The sequence below is a fragment of the Mytilus trossulus genome, chromosome 7, assembly GCF_036588685.1.
Source record: "Mytilus trossulus isolate FHL-02 chromosome 7, PNRI_Mtr1.1.1.hap1, whole genome shotgun sequence".
NCBI lineage: Eukaryota > Metazoa > Mollusca > Bivalvia > Mytilida > Mytilidae > Mytilus > Mytilus trossulus.
The window spans coordinates 80,402,003-80,419,559 of NC_086379.1; the positions used below are offsets into that span (position 1 = coordinate 80,402,003).

Sequence of the window (17,557 nt, forward strand, 5' to 3'; positions counted from 1 at the left end):
AGCCGAAAATTGAGTTCCTGAAATTTTCATCCCAAACGGGAATCGAACCAGGAACCTTTGTGTTAGTAGTCCGATGCACTAACCACTACACCACGGCATGTAAACTTCTAGAGCACATCATATGCCGTCATATACTTAAACATCTGGAAAAGCATAATGTATTAACATCACTAAACCACGGCTTTAGATCTGGATATTCCTGTGAGACCCAACTTGCCATTACAATCCATGATATGCTACAATCCTACGATAAAGGAAACCAAGTAGATATTGCGATTCTGGATTTTTCAAAAGCGTTTGACACAGTACCTCATGATAGACTCTTGCACAAAATAGACCAATATGGAATTAGAGGAAATATCCACAAATGGTTAACTTCATTCCTAACCGAAAGAAATATGCGAGTCCAACTTGATGGAGAAAACTCAAGAAATGCTTCAGTTGAATCCGGAGTCCCCCAAGGAACGGTACTAGGACCCATCCTCTTCCTGTGTCACATAAATGATCTCACAGAGGCAGTAAACTCGATCAGTACGACTATTTGCAGACGACTGTTTGCTCTACCGGGAAATCAAAAACCAAAATGACAATAACAAACTACAAGAGGATCTCAAATCACTAGAAAAATGGGCCGACGACTGGGGTATGCGCTTTAACGCCAAAAAATGTTATATGCTTAGCCTGAAAAGTAAAAGTCAGCGTTTTTACAACCTTAACCACACGCTTGAACAAGTGTCATCCAACCCATACCTAGGACTCCAAATACAAGAAGATCTTAAATGGAAATATCAAATACATGTAACAAAGCCAATTCTACCCTAGGCTTCCTTAGAAGCAACTACACTGTCCTATTGAATGCCGTAAAACAGCATATATAGCTCTCATACGATCAATTATGGAGTATGGATCAATTATTTAGGACCCATATACCCAAAAAGACATTGACAAACTAGAATCCATACAAAAGAAAGGTGCTAGATACATTACCAAAGACTACAAATCAAGAGAGGAAGGATGTATGACAAAAATGCTAAAAGAACTTCAGCTCCCGTCATTACAATCAAGACGCCAACAACAACGACTGATCTTCTTTTTTCAATGTGGTTGAGGGGAAGATACCATGCAGCGCTTCCTCCCGACGATTTAATCAAATTTCATAGACCAAAGAGACAAATCAAAGAAACAACATATAATAACTTTGTAACAAAAAACATTATAGACCACCAAGTCCGTAACAACAAACGTGCGGTCATAGTTCCAACCAGTAAGACAGAACAATACAAGAACTCTATTTTTGTGCGCACTGCAATAAACTGGAACCATCTGGAAGACTCAGTAATGTGCGCCACTACTACCGAGGAGTTTAAATTAGCACTCCTCAGCAAGCGCGACTAATTGTGCGCAGACCAACCCGTCACATAATTCACCTTATCGCTATTTAGTCCATTCCTGGAAAAACAGTCATTTATACAACTTCCTGTTTAGGTCACGAGGGCCGAAATTGGAGGTCATCAGCAGTGAGCTGAGGGAGGAAAAACTTTAGAAAGTGATCATCAAGAAACATTGATATAGTATGATCCACTTTTTTCGAAATTAAAATTGAAGTAAAAAATATTCTGTTTGAAGTATTTACGGTAGTTTAAACAGGTCTCATTAAAAAGTATTATGCATGGTGAATTGTTTAAACAGGGTCCCAGATAGCTTCGACTGGATGAAAAAATTGTGTAATTTTAGAACTTATCCGGAATGGAATAAATAGCGATTAGGTGTATAGCCGAAAGGAATCTGTAACGTACCCATCCTAATTTCACAAGTGGGAAATACAGATACAGATACAGACGTCACGCATTCCATTCTTGGAAAACCGGAAGTTATTCAGACTGGCACTCGGGACTTGTCGCAATCGGAACTACTCGGCCTTTCTGGTTGCACTAAGAAATAACTGCATAGCGAGAATGGCCGAGTAGTTATGATTGGACTTGTCACAGACAGGTGCGATGGGAATAATTACTGGGATATAACATGCTTATTTTTTTTTTTATCGTTTTTTTTTCTATCGGTTTTAAATAATAAGTTCTTTGAAAAGAGGTAGGGCCAATATGCCGGCAATTTGTTTCATTCGATAAGATAGGTAAATAATGTTTTAAACAGCCCGATAGATGCTTATTATAGTACATGAAAATACGTCACATCATCTATTTTCATACCTCGAACTGGTATTCCTACAAAAACAAGGCCATGACTATTGATTTTTAATATTGATTTTATTTTATTATTAACATCCTTCACGCAACGTGCCATACCATATAACTTGTCAAGGAGCCAAATAATATCGAACTAATTCAAATCGTGATTTTCTCATTCTGAATATGTATATCTGTATTTGTCCTGGTCTTTTAAGGTTTTATCGTCTATAAGATAAGATAAGATGATACATGTACATGTATATATTTTAACCGGAGAACATCTTACATCAGTTGGTCATAAATCACCCTGTGTTACTTCCACATGTTATATTGCCTTTTCTGTAATTTTAACAAATCGGCCCTTCGTTGTGATACAGATGCCACAGCTTCTTAATGTTTTACCTACAATCACGATTTGTAGTGTAACTGATTTGTTCTGTTATGTTTTATTTTTCTGATGAGGTAGGGACGGTGGTAAAAATTTCAGTACTAGTATCTATACAGTTTGTGATTTGGCGACAAAATTGTTGTTGACTGCATTTGTTACATATAATACCATGTTCAAAAAAGGTTTCGAAAACATGTTCTTTGTTGTTATGAAACGTGTATGCAATGGCCTTATTTTAAGTTATGTGTATATTACACCCGCAACATGAAGGTTTCATTTCTATAGAATTAATTCTCGTGTTATTGGTTATGTACAGGCACCTACATCAGTTTGACGGCAGTTGTCCCTTGGATAAATGTAATAAATGTAAAGCACATGAATAGAAAGTAGTTCAAGAGTATGGACAGTCGTAGGATTGCACACAATAAGCGATACATTATTTTTTCTCTGATACATGTAAAATCATATACTAGTAAACTAACTGAATAGTCAAAATGAACCAGAATGACTCGATGAATTAAGCAAACATCCGAAAAAATATGATAAAAACTTTAAAGAACACTTTCTTTAAAACCTTCATTTATTTATAGTTCTGTGCTCTACTGGTCGAGCTACGGCGATACTAATCATCAAGAAACTTATTAAGAAGCTATATAGGTACAATTTATCGATGTTACAATTTTTTCTTTAAAAAGTTGTCTTTTATGGAATAAGGACACACTGAACCAATTTCATTTTTGAAGTACAAAGTAGTATGAATAAAAACAGTCATGAAAAGCATAACTTTTCTTTGGTTTGAAATGTCCTTCTTGGGGGATTCCCTGTTTTTTCCACATTAAAACACCCAAAAATTCGGATATTGGACTTTTATCCTTTTTGAGGGTTAAATTAACTATTGATCACACATATCATACTGTAAGTAAATCGAGATATTGATCAAAAAGCATTTTTTTTTTTTTTTAAAGTAAATTTTATTCTGTCGGCACTTTTTGAAATTGGCCCTTCTGTGAAAAAAATCCTCGGCATATTGGCCCTACCTCTTTCATTTTATTTTTTTTAAATACGTTCATATGGCACTTTAACAAACAAAAGCAATAACATGTCTTCTGGAAAATAGACCCAATATTCTTCTTAATAGTACTGAATATTTACCGAAATTTAAAAAGACATATTTTAACACAAGAGATAAGGAAAAGTCTGTGTCGTCCCGGTTATTGTATCAGCTACCCACCCCACCCCCCAATAGACGGATCCAGGGGCGCCCCCCCCCCCCCCCTTTTGTGGGAAAAAATTGGTTGCTTATATAGGGAATCACTGAAGCATGACTGGAGAGGGTCCCTCTTAGGTCAGTCAGGCCCCCCCCCCCCCCTTAGGAAAAGTTCTGGTTCCGCCAGGGCCCCCTTTTACCTGTCCCGTAAAATTGGAAAGAAATATGTTAATCTCAAAAACGGTTTGAGATGTTTGCCACTCGACGTCAGAAACATACATGAATCGCCTCTATTGTTATTATAAAATGTTGCACTACAATGTACCGGCCGCATCTCCAAATCAATATCGATCATCCGACGGTATTAAAAAAAATGTCAATTAGAGCTTTTGGTACTTAACATAGATACGTTCCACAACGGTAAGCATAGAAATTGATAATGTCAATACACTCAGATTTTGACCTTGGATAATTTACTTGTAGTGTTCACTATACACACCGTGAATCAATAATTATCCTAATCATAGCTAGGTTTTACGAATGTATTGAAGAAACAGACTTAAAGAATATCAGCCGCCTTGCAATCAATAAGCAAAGTATTCCTCCATGTGTACATTATTAAAAAACTGCAGCTAAGTTTATTGTAATGTTGATGTTTTAGTCAAAGGCGCGGCTCTATGAAGGTAAGCAAGTTTTATTTATAACTTAGTCTATCTGTACCAGGTAGTTATTTACTTTACAATCGTTCTGCTTACTACATGTATATGTTAACAATCGATAGGTTATATGTCAAATAACATTTCGTAATTATATAAAAAATTATGTTATCAACATAAAAATTTACAATCATCGTGCAATCACGAACCAAGAGGTTCCAATCCCCCTTTTTCATATTTTATTCTCAAACTATTTACAATTGTCAATAATGAGCCTTATTACAGTCCAACTTTACTTGCTCACTCGTTTACCCTCTATTAATAATCTTAAATGATAAAAGAACCATATGTTTTGTTAGTTAATTCGGCAGCTGTTTCCTTTTTGAAGTAAAAACATGTGGGCAGTGTAGTGCATAATATAGATGGTCAATAGATCGGAAGGCCAAAAGACAAAAGTGTTTTTCAGATTTCCCTGCTTTCCTTGTTATAATTCTTAAAGATAATGACCCTAATATTTTACCCAGTATCTATCATACATTTTAAAGTAATCCTCAACACATAACCTTTTATGTTTGGCCGAAATACATAATCCGTTGACCAGGTGAACATTATGGGCAAAAAGTGAATTTCTTGTACTTCTACCTTATATTTTTGACAAGTTATAAATCTTAATGATATGCATTGTTGACCATCTATGTCTATAAGTGTCATGGTATATTTTTGTTAGTATGTACATGTATGAAGACGATGTGGCACATGTGTGTTTATTGAAGTGTGCTTACTCTTTAAACAGTCCTTGAATGAAAAATAACCAGGGGCGGATTTAGGCGGGGGCGTGGCGGGCGTGCGCCCCCCCCCTAAAATTTGCAAAGCAAGGGTTGCCTTCAACTGTTTTAAGTTTCAGACGAGACCATTCCATCTTTTTAACATTCAAAGTATATAAAACAGTCAGTTTAACAGTATAAGCGTGACTACAAATCAACTTACCTACGATTTATTTAAGTTCTATAAATATTGTATACTTCATTGGAAGGTATCAAACGCGGAGTTGCGTTTTATGAGTCGACAAATATAATGTTTGGCTTTATAACTATTTTGATCTGAGCGTCACTGATGAGTCTTATGTAGACACATTGACGATGTGCAAAACTACAGTTTTTTGTGGTGTTCCTGTATTTCTTAATGTTACAACTACCCGCATCTTGTCTTTCAAGGTTTAATTTAGTTACGATATTACCCGATATTGCTATATAGACAATTTTACAACAAGTGCTGGTGTCTTGGTTGTAGATTGGTTTGCATAGGAAAACAGAATCAAAATAAAATGTTCACATAATTTTCAGCTTCTTTTTTTAGGGCTGCAGCTTTATAACTGTAGCTTCATAAACTCATATATATGCAAAATGAATTCCTTAGTGGGTTTTAGGATATTGTTGTAAATTTTCCCAATTTGTAGGATACCTTGCCATCACTACTCTGAAGTTCTTCGTGGACCAGGGACATATTGTTTTACCTCTGTCCGTCCATCAGCCAGTCAGTCACTTGATATTTGGTACGGAGAAACCAATAGGACGTATACAAATCTAATAAAATCGTTATTGTTTCCCCCCTGAAGAAATTCGATTGATTAATATTAATGCAACACAAGTTTTCCCAGCAACCATTGACATACCATCGCTATATTTTTTATATGGAGTCAGCTTGTGTATTCCGGACTGAATTCTGGCTCCATCCTTATTGTCTTCAGTCCAGTTTGCTGTGAAATATATGGGGGTAGTCTAAATGAATAGAACCTAAAAGATTTCTTGTTAAATATGGCGATTGTTAGTTTTTGTTAGGGGAGGATTTATGCGGTATCAGCTTGAAACTTGTTTCTCTCTTGTTTTACCACACAATAATTCGAGATATCTACATTGCACCTCTTTAGAAAAATATTTCAATAACTTTACCTCCAAAATTTTTAATAAATGAAATAATAACTTTGCGCCCCCCCCCCCCCCCCCCCCTAACTGGAAATCCTGGATCCGCCCCTGATAACGATTTCATAAATGTAAAAATACGTAAATTTGTCGATCGAATGCGGAAGGTTTTTTTTTTCTCTTTTTTCTTTTAACTTCAATTTAAATTATCATTTCTAAAATTTCTAATCATAATATTTTGTACAATGGTTATGAGAATAAAGATATAGCACAGGTACTAAAATTTCCGTGTTGTATATATGAAATTAACAAGGATAACTGAATTCCGGTTTATTCTTATCAGATTGATTTCAGTAATTTCGAAGTGTTTGGATATTACTTATACATTTGAATGATATATTACATTAAAATAAATAAAACCTGTAGGACAGCTTATTTTTTTAATATCACAATTGATGAACTGTAAACTGTCATACTAGTGGGAGGTTAAGCTAGCTATAAAACCAGGTTTTACCCACAATCTCTTTAGGAAATGCCCGTATCAAGTCACGAATATGGCAGTTGTTTTCCACTCATTCTGTTGGTTCATCAAGTCGATCGCTTGATTTTGTCAAATATTATAAACCGGCTTGGAGTTTTGTACCTTTGTTTATCACTGTTTTACAGTCTAATGATGCATTTTTATGTTGAATGATCCGTTTATCTGTATGTTAAATAGCACATGAGCGACCAATGTGAGTATAAAAATCAAAATAGAAATGATAAATTGTTTAATTGGAATTATAATTTCTTATTGTTTACGATACTTGTTTATACTCAACACTCCTTTTTTGAGGATTTGATCGTTTTGTGATTGTTAGGTTCTTGCATTTAGAGCTGTTAAGAAAAAATCAATGTAAAATATTCATTTATGGCACATTTTATATTTCTTTACTTTTATTTTAAGCATACCAAGTCAGGAATATGACAGTTGTTGTCCATTCGTTTTGGTGTTTTTTATCATTTGATTTAGCCATTTGAATAGGGACTTTCCGTTTTGAATTTCCCTAGGAGTTCAGTATTTTTATGATTTTACATGAATTTATACATAGGTAAGATGAACGGAACTTTGAAGAAATGGACGTCACTATTCCGTGGATACCAACACAGATGGGTGATCCTCACTAATGACGGCTGTCTAAAGTACTACGAGGTAAAGAGAAATCTCTATACCTTCTTATTAAAGTAAAACATATATACCTACGACGTAATCCAATGAATATCATGGTCTTAAAGCTTAAATTGGCATTTTAAATCGATAGTTCGTCTAGAATTGACACTATCACGTCAGTTCAATCTAACAAGGACACCAGTGAAAAATACTTAAACCTCTCAACTGATCTCGAAGTCTCAATGGTCGAGTAAGTTATTTTTCTTATATCAAGGCAGTGTCGGTGTTGGAGAATTCGTCCAAAAAATGATGTCCATAGGTAATAAAAAGGCAAATGTGACCTTTTGTCTAATTACAGGATAGATTGGAAGATGAACAGAACTTAAAAATGATATATAGAAAAGCAATCGTCTTGTTAAGTTATATGATTTTCGCTTAGAAAATAATTCAAATATACGTGAGTGTGAAAATATGTTTTAAAATATATTCAACTCATGACCTTTATTCTCAGAAAGTCATCCTTTATATATTTAGACAGAACCGGAGGACCTAACAGAACCACCGAAGGGGCAGATAAAATTGTCAGTAAGTACCTTGGAAGCGGAACTTAATTTGATATGTGTCATACCAAAAACAATGTAAGACGGATTTGGTTTGGTATTTCACTCTATGGTAATCTCTTAATTTTCATGACCATTCAAATTTATAGTCTAGCTATGAGCCGAAAGTGCAGGCTCCTCATTGGTAGTCAAGTTCACTAACTTCCCCCTTGTTTAATTGACTTGTCGTCATCTAGTTGTTATATTGAGGTTTATCAGAAATATCATTTTTTCAGTGTTCGTAAGTCGTAAGCTGTTATCATTCCAATTCAACACTAACGACAGCGGTGAGTTCATGATGCCAAAATATGACTGACCTACTTACTTTTGTACTAGAATAAATAAATTTGATCATTTTAAAGCGTGATTTGTTGTGTCAAACGCTTGACTAGAAGTATATAAAAGACTGCACTAAATGTATCTTTGCGCTCCCGAACTAAAGAGACACATACCGAATATGTACACCGTTATATATTTTATGCACAGTTTGATTTCCAAATGTACCTTTGTATTTCCTCGAGTGGTTCATATGACGTTTCATATCTAACCGATCTACTCTATATTTAAATAGTTTTACATTTCATTATACTTTTTAACAGATTAATATGATTTGTAGATTTACTACTATGTATGTTTTTTTCGTGTACATATACAATGTTGAACAGTTCGTATTAGTAGTGTCTTGTATATGATATGATATGGTATCAAGACCAGTAGTATCAAGTGAGTCTTTTTGAAAATTTGTTTTAGTCATAATGAACTTATAACATCTTTAGTTAAAGATAGTAATATCATAATTATCAGACTACCGTGTTGTAAATTGATTCATTGTGAAACATTTTGGTACTGTTTTAAGTTTGCAGAAATAGAAAGGAAAGATGAAAAACGATTTAAAGTGATTTCAAACGAAGGACAGAAGTTCAGTTTTAGAGGTAAGTTACTTTTACTCAGCAAAATATACGTGATCACATGTTTATATATCGTGAATACATATCATTTCTTGTTTTTCTCTTGTGGATATTGTAAATGTTGGAGAGAAAAAAACAATGTGTTGTTGCATACCAAAATAGGTCTTGTTGGAAAATGAATGATGGATTAGATGCCTCGTGTTAGGAGAGTTACATACTCTATCCGTATCTGCACACGAACGATGTATTGCGTCAATTCTTTTGGGAACCTGTCGGTGTTGTTTTCCACAGCTAATTGTCTATCGCTACCTGAAATAAACTTTTTCACTACCAGTCCAAGTTATCCATCCTTTGTCCATTTCTACAACTTCACAGAAATGTCTTATTTGATATTTTTTTTTTAAATATGTATGGACTGAATGAAAATGAATGTGAGACACATAACAAATAAATCAATAAATTCAGTAAAGTTTGATATTTAATGAATACGATATTAAAAAAAAGTGAAAACACAATGTAAATTAAAGAATTTTATCTTGATGTTAAAGATCCTCCTCCTTCATATACATTTAAAAGCATGTTCTGTCATTGTTACATGTATATTAAACTATACTCAGTCTCAAATTATTTCAATTTAAAAGCCGAGAATGAAGAAGAAGCTGACCAGTGGATAGCTGTCATTGAAGAAATCAAATCAGGAGCAAGAGATGATCTGTCAGATGTAAGTTTCTAACCAGGAGGAACACTACCATTTTTTTGTGAAAGATTCCTTTGATTTCTAAGGCATCGGACGTATAGAAGTCTGTGCTGTATATTTAAGATTTTTCTTATTATTAAAGCTGTTATCCTAATGCAACAAGGGAAAGGTTTGGTTAGCTTGCTTGCTTTGTTTGTATAAATGTTTGCTTAACATTTTTATTAAGATTGACATATGCAATCAATAGACAAGCATGTGTTTCAACTTGTATACATTGCTGAACTTCCAACATAAACCTTTATAGTTATAATGTATAAAAGCTTCGGCCCGCCTTAGTATCTATTGATAGAAGATATCAATCTTAATAAAAATGCTTAAGCAAAAATTTATACAAACAAAGCAAGCAAGTCAACCAAACCTTTAGTTTTTCAGCATTAGCAAACAGCTTTAATCTAATCAGAGCTTATGGTGACAAAGATACCCCAGCTATGCATTTGATTTCAAATAACACCAAGGTGACGTCGGACACACAGGCACTTGAATCAGAAACAAAAAAAAACTCTGAGACAATTGCCTGTGGTCGGACAGACGGACAAACAGACATGCACATAAACTGACACGTGGGGTATTAAAATTAATTGTTTAACCAAAATATATATATTATATTCGGAAACGAAATAGTTGTAAATCCCAAGCTATTTAGTGTAGATTATATGTTAAAATGAAATTAATTGTATTTATCAAAGGAGGAAGGGAACGAAGAGAAGGACGAAACAGATTCGGTACAGGATAATGAAGAGAATAAGGAGGTTGTTACTCAAGGTATTTTATTTAACTTTTTACAAAAGTATAGAAGTAGTTGCTAGAATAATGTTATGCAGTAATGCATGTATTCCCCATCATTCTTTCCAATAACCAAGGCTTCAATCAAAATGGACAAATGCAATATGAGTTGGACATACTTCTGCACAACAACGATATATTTTATAACGTTTCTATCAAAAAGTAAGCACAATACAAAAAGATCGAAAAATGTACTAATAATTAGGACACTCAAAGTAATAAAAATACACGAAAAATACTTACTTGAAACATGATTTCACTGATTTGAAGTTTACTTTATATTATATAATTTATATTATATTTTTAGTTTTGTTTTCCCTTTAAATATTAACAGATAATTGAATGATAATATGCTTGCAATTGATATGTTAGGTTTTCTGTGACCCTCTTTGCTAATAAAAAGGTTCAAGTTGAAACAACTGAATAATTCTTTAAAAGTATTCAATTTACATCTTTGCTGTGCCATTCTTTCAGTTCCGGGACAGTATATTCAATATTCTACACTCCTCTTTTCTTTGGAAGCCCACAATTTAATTATAAAGTTTATTTATTTAGTTTTCCATGTACCACTTTGCTCATCAAATTCCCAAACGGCTAAGCTTCTGTTTAGTCAGACCTGTAGGTAAGTAGAATGGCATTTGATGTTGAAACAGGAAAATGTCGTTACTTTTGATTCAGCTGTCATATAGTATATAATTTGTTATGCTGCTAGAAATGTAAGCATGATATTTCTTTTATTACATGTTTCATTGGCATATTTATTTTTCAGACATTTGTTTTAATAAACTGCAGAAAGTATTTTCCTTCCGTTATGCTTTTTCTTTCTACTATATCAATGTAACTGCTTCGTTAAGTGCTGCTATAGTGTTATGATATATATTGCTAAATATTTTACAATAGTACGAGTTCTAAATGTTAAAATATATTTCTTTGTGTTATGGTAAAGATTAATTCATTTGAACAATAGATTTATCAACATACAAGTGTGAACCTGTTTGGTAATCTTTGTTTTAACGTGGAAGTTAACAAGTCATTTAAGTTAAAACAAAGTATTTTTCAGAGGAAACTAATTTCAAAAGAAGATTTACATCGTTGAAAGGAGTTGTCAAGACTATAATGTCACAAGAACAAGTTACAGCACAATTCCGTAGGCTTATGATTGACAACAAGAGGTACACATATGTAAAATGTCTGAAGTATCATTTGTTAGGGTGAAATACAATCTGCTATGTTATTTCAAAATTGTGGTATTTGTCCTCATAAAGACTTCACATGAATCATTCGTTTTGCAAAAATATTAAAAAGTATGGAAAACAGTCATATCACAAAAATACTGAACTTCGAAGAAAATTAAAAATTCCTTATTCAAAGGGCTCAATCAAAAGCTCAAACACTTCAAATGAATGGATAACATCCTGACTTGGTACAGGCATTTTCTGAAAATGGTGGACTGAACCTGGTTTATAGTTAGCTAAACCTCTCACTTGTGTGACGTAACATCAACTTCCATTATTTTGATAATGATGTGTGAACAAAACAAACATACACAATAGATAAAATGACAACAATAAGGATACAGCAGTCAACATGGTTTGATAATCTTAATCACTATAGAAACAAAAAAATATGTACGAAAGAAACACAAAAAGACATACAGACAAAGCACATTAGCTCAAAATAATAGACAAGAATAAAAAAAAATGCAATAGCACAATAACACAATAATGGGATGTTTCAAAGAAACAGAAAAAAAGCATACCAGCAAAGCACATAATTGAAAGACAACCTGTACAATTTCAATATGAGAATAGACCAGTGACCCTGTTTTTTCTTCTTTTTTACTCGTTTGAAGGCATGTATGTAGCTTATATATGTATTTCTTCGACTGGAAAATTATCATTCATTTTCATACTTTTTAATTATGAAAATAAATGATTAGAAGTGTGAAATTTTACTATATAAACATTTTTGAACTGTTTCACAATTTTCCTTTACATTTATCAAATTATTTCAAAATGCTATATGTAGTTAGAATTTGGAAATAATTGTTAAACTAATGTTGTACATGACACTTTATGTACTGGAAGTTAAGATATCAATAAGGAGATTGAGATTGTGGCTTATGTAGAAGCCGAAAACTATCTATGAAAATCAAGCAGGAAGATTCACAGTTGAATCATGTTAAAACAAATTATAATTATTGAGTGATTTTTTTCAACCATTATTTAAGTATATAATTTTCATTGTTCAACCACTTACATAGTACCTTCATGCTATTTGGTCGGTACAGAAAGTTTAATTCAGAATAATTTTTTTTCAAAGTGTATATAATGTTTTTGACTGTATAAATCTGTTAGATTTTTTAAAATGCCTAGAAGAAAAAGGCATATTTTAAATTTCATATATCCCCTTGCATTTCAATCATGCAATTGATATGAGAATATCTTGATAAGTCATAATCAGGATTAGAAAAAGAAATAAATATTGGAATGTAACGTTTTTCAATGTATAATAATTTTGCACCTTATTTTTAATTTGCTTAGGAGAAATTTTCAAGTCGTTGCTGCAATTGATTTTGGGTCTAGTTATACTTGCTGTGCATTTTCATTTAAATCTGAGTTCAAAAAAGATCCATTGGATATACATGTCGTGACAATTGATGAAAGTCATAAAGAACCAACTATTTTACTGCTAAATCAGGAAGGTCAGTTTGACTCATTCGGATCAAAAGCAGAAGAGAAATTAACACAGTTACAACAAGAGGACCCAGATGGAGCGAATGATTGGTATCTGTTTCGGAATTTCAAAATGCAGCTTTATAATAATAAGGTACTATTGACTTGCATTTCGTCTATACACGATACTCGAAATTTTATAGTAATTCTAAAATTAAGTTAAAATAATTTGAATCAGTGGAATGCCAACTTTTTCTTAGTTTTCGTAGATTTAATTGTATTTCCGAAAATATTTTTGACCAAACAATTTTTTTTTTTATTTTATCCATTATTGTTTCATTGTTCTTTATAGGGACTTTCTGTTTTGAATCATCCTAGGAGTCAGTATTTTTGTGATTTTACTTTTTTTATAAATGGTTTAAAACCTTAGAAGTCACAGAAGACCAAACCTTATGCTAGCGGTTTTGTTTGTTCATAAGAATGTGGATATGTACTTTCAGAGTTTGTCAAAACTGTTGAAGTTTAAAGACCTAGGTGGAAAGTCAATGAAAGCAGATTATGTATTTGCACTATGTATAGAGTACATACATAATACGGTAGTGGAGAAAATCTTTGACAAAGATAGTTCTTTAAAAGACTACGATATCCGATGGGTATTGACATGTCCAGCAATGTGGAATGAATCAGCCAGACAATTTATGCTCGAAGCTGCAGAAGAGGTATTAAAACTTGTGTAGTTCATTCTATCATGTTTGTATACATGTATATATTCAATTCTCCTGGCAGGTATTAAGGATAAATAGTGTTATTTTGTTCTGTTCTGTCTTATTTACCTTTTGTTATGAATTTACACTAACTTTTGATGATCTTGGGTGAAAAAACTCAAATATTTCATAAAATTGTTTGAAAGAAACAAAAAAAATAGACAAGAACTTGTATTTGTTTTTACTTTGTAAAGAAGGACATCGGTTCATTGCTAAAATATTCGTTTATCATTGGGATCAATCATTTTGAGAATATCCTTGTGGATTCATTCATGTAAAAAGTGAATATGTATATTTTTCAGAGTGGCATTGATAGAAAGAGCATTACACTAGTATTAGAACCAGAAGCGGCTGCAATTTGTTGTAAATGTTTAGAAACAGACAAAAAATTGAAGGGAACCAAGGGAACGCATGTGTTTGCAACGGGATCAAGATTTCTCATTGTTGATCTAGGAGGTATTGTTATCAATTCCAACCAAACAACTTTGATATCGTTTTGTTAGATATTTTGAAATGTTCTGTTGAAAAAAAAGAGGACTCAAAAATACATCTTGTCTTCGATGAGATTTTATTTTATTGAATGGCTTGTTTCAAAAAGAGGGACGAAAGATACCAAAGGGACAGTCAAACTCATAAATCTAAAACAAACTGACAACGCCATGGCTAAAAATGAAAAAGACAAAAAGACAAACAATATTACACATGACACAACATAGAAAACTAAAAAATAAACAACACGAACCCCACCAAAAACTAGGGGTTATCTCTCTTTGAAAACGATATCTCAAAAATCTCTATTCTTTGATAAAAACATTTACTTTTGAAGAAAAGATGAAATGCTATCCAAACTGAGCTGTTGTTCTTCTCTCATCATCTTATGAATCCGCTAATTTATTACTATCTTTATTGAAAAATTTCTGAGCTAACTTGTTAGGACGTATCTATATGGAAGGTTTTACCTTTAACTCACTATGTCCTATCATATGCAAAATCATTGTGAGTTTAAAAGGACACATATTTGATTAACATGAATACTTCTACATTTTTTCTGTATGTCGACAAAGGAGGTCAGAACATCTCTTTATAGGAAATGAATTAAAATAAGATGATATGCAATAAAAATAGATGCAAATAAAAAGGAAAAGGAAAACAAATAACTTATTTAATATATTATATAGGTGGAGCAGTGGATATAACTGCTAATGAAGTTTTAGACTCTGGACAACTTAAAGAGATCTACAACGCTTCCGGTGGACCTTGGGGAGGAAATATGATCAATCATAAAATATGGATCGTAATCTATGATTTTTTTGGCAATGCTGTAGTCCAAAACTTTAAGAAAGAACATGGAGACGATTATTTACAAATGATTCGTGCAGTAGAAGAAGAGAAGAAATGTTATGACTTTGATGAACGATTCTATGTTGAGGTTCCTGATTCTTTGCTTGAAGAAGCTACCAAATTGAATGCCGAACTTGTTTATGACAAAAATAAAGATTCTGTTAAAATGGTGAAAGGTAGATTGCAAATAGAAAAGAAATTGGTAAACACCATATTCAAAGAATGTATCGATACACTTTGTAAAAATATAAAAGATTTGCTAGGTAAAAAGGAAACAGAAGATGTATCTAGTCTTATAATGGTTGGTGGGTACTCGTCGTGCACTATATTACAGAAAACCCTTAAAGATATGTTTTCAGATCTGAAAATAATATATCCACCTGACCCGGAAACGACTGTGATAAAGGGGGCTGTTATAATGGGTCACATGAATACACCCATTGCAAGAAGATTAGCACGATATCACTACGGAATTGCAATCAATTCTGAACTTGACCTTGTCGAGTCGTTTAATGGATCACTTACGGAACAAACAGATACTGAACCAGAGTTCCTCGCTTTTATTAAGAAGTTAGACCCAATTAAGGTTAATGACGTCATCGCTGAGTATGATGTTCCTGTCAGTTCTGGACAAGAGAAGGTGATAATTGAGGTTTATGCATCAGACAGCAATGTACCACCGAAAGTTGTTTCTGATGCTCACTGCAGAAAAATAGGAACAATACGTATAAAAATGTCGAACATAAATGACGACACCATGCTTAAAGTGGGTATGTCCTGTGATGGGACAGAGTTTAAAGCTGTAGCGAGAGATTATACCACTGGTAGATGTTTTGCTGGAATATGTAGATTCTTAGAATGAGAAACTATTAAAATCATGAGGGTTTGTTGCAATGTAAAGATGATAACAGATGTGTATGAAATTAATCAGCTCATTTCATTAAGTGTATATAATTGTCTCGTTATATTACTATAGAAACCAATTTATTATTCTCCGTTATGCATTGAAACCGTATATTACTGTTTCTAAATGTAATCTACAATCTTGGAGTTCTTTTCCTAAAACTATTGTGATGGACTGAAATTATAACCAGTGTATTATCTAATAAAACATTTTACAAATACCGTTTTTCTTGCATTAGTAAATGCGATTACACTGTTTAAAAAAGTCATTGATCTTTTAGTTAGCTCATATGCATTTATCTTCAATAAATCATCTTCTTTTAAAATGAAACAAAAATTAAATGTGTGTAATGCCTTGTGTACTGGTACATATTTTCAAATGCCCTTTCAATTTACTTGAGTAAGAAATGCACATACGATACAAATGGTGAATAACAAATCTAAGTGAACAAAGATAGACGACACTATATAGTCACGCAGGTGAAGGAAAAGACAATCAACAGTAAACCAGGATTATAATTTAGTACGCCAAACGCGCGTTTCGTCTACATAAGACTCATCAGTGACGCTCATATCAAAATATTTATAAAGTCAAACAAGTATAAAGTTGAAGAGCATTGAGGATCTTAAAGTCCAAAAAGTATTGCCAAATACGGATAAGGTAATCTATGCCTGGGATAAGAAAATCATTAGTTACAAGAAAAATTCAAAGTTTTGTAAACAGGAAATTAATAAAAATGACCACATTATTGATATTCATGTCAACACCGAAGTGCAACAACAAAATGCACAGAAACTAAATTAGCCAACACGAAACCCACAAACTGAGCTCTAATATATCTCTGCTAATAAGTAGAATGTCAATAGCAATTCCTTGACGAAAAAGGGAAAACGGAATGTAGCTACATCACATACAAGTAGGTTTGTAAGGGGTCGTTTGTGGCAGATATATTCCTAAACGTTTAAAGAAATCCGGAAGACGTCTGTAAGACTTTCGAAAGGGACATTTCTTTACAATTGATATATATTGAATCAATAACTTTATCGTAAGCAGCAATACTTTTTCGGGATAATCATGATTTGAATAACAATTGTGGCAATTATGTATCAACTTTGGGTTGCATACTCTATCAGCAGGGGATGCAAATTGCAGGTGATTGGCAACCAGACATATTTATACTTAAGTTCGAATGACTTGGATGTTAGAAACTACGGGACATGGAACGGCCTTCAACAATTAACAAGTCATCTATGAAATGCTCAGACATTACACAATTTAACAAAACGTTGTTCGGTGTGAGGCAAGGCTTTGTGTTGATAG

At 33.0% G+C, this 17,557-nt stretch overlaps 1 protein-coding gene and 1 long non-coding RNA gene across 2 annotated transcripts; both read left to right on the forward strand.

Moving 5' to 3' along the window:
- Positions 1 to 4,228: 4,228 nt before the first annotated feature.
- Positions 4,229 to 8,113, forward strand: LOC134725946 (uncharacterized). Its single transcript, XR_010108613.1, has 3 exons — positions 4,229 to 4,464; positions 7,448 to 7,548; positions 8,041 to 8,113. It is a non-coding gene; the product is annotated as an uncharacterized LOC134725946 (long non-coding RNA).
- A 690-nt stretch (positions 8,114 to 8,803) lies between these two features.
- LOC134726699 (heat shock 70 kDa protein 12A-like) lies at positions 8,804 to 16,458 on the forward strand. The gene is made up of 9 exons (XM_063591114.1): positions 8,804 to 8,828; positions 8,882 to 9,037; positions 9,655 to 9,734; positions 10,457 to 10,532; positions 11,614 to 11,725; positions 13,097 to 13,382; positions 13,729 to 13,947; positions 14,295 to 14,448; positions 15,171 to 16,458. The coding sequence occupies exons 1-9, from the start codon at positions 8,804 to 8,806 to the stop codon at positions 16,193 to 16,195; spliced, it is 2,133 nt and encodes a 710-aa protein (XP_063447184.1). The 3' UTR covers positions 16,196 to 16,458.
- The last annotated feature ends 1,099 nt before the right edge of the window (positions 16,459 to 17,557 follow it).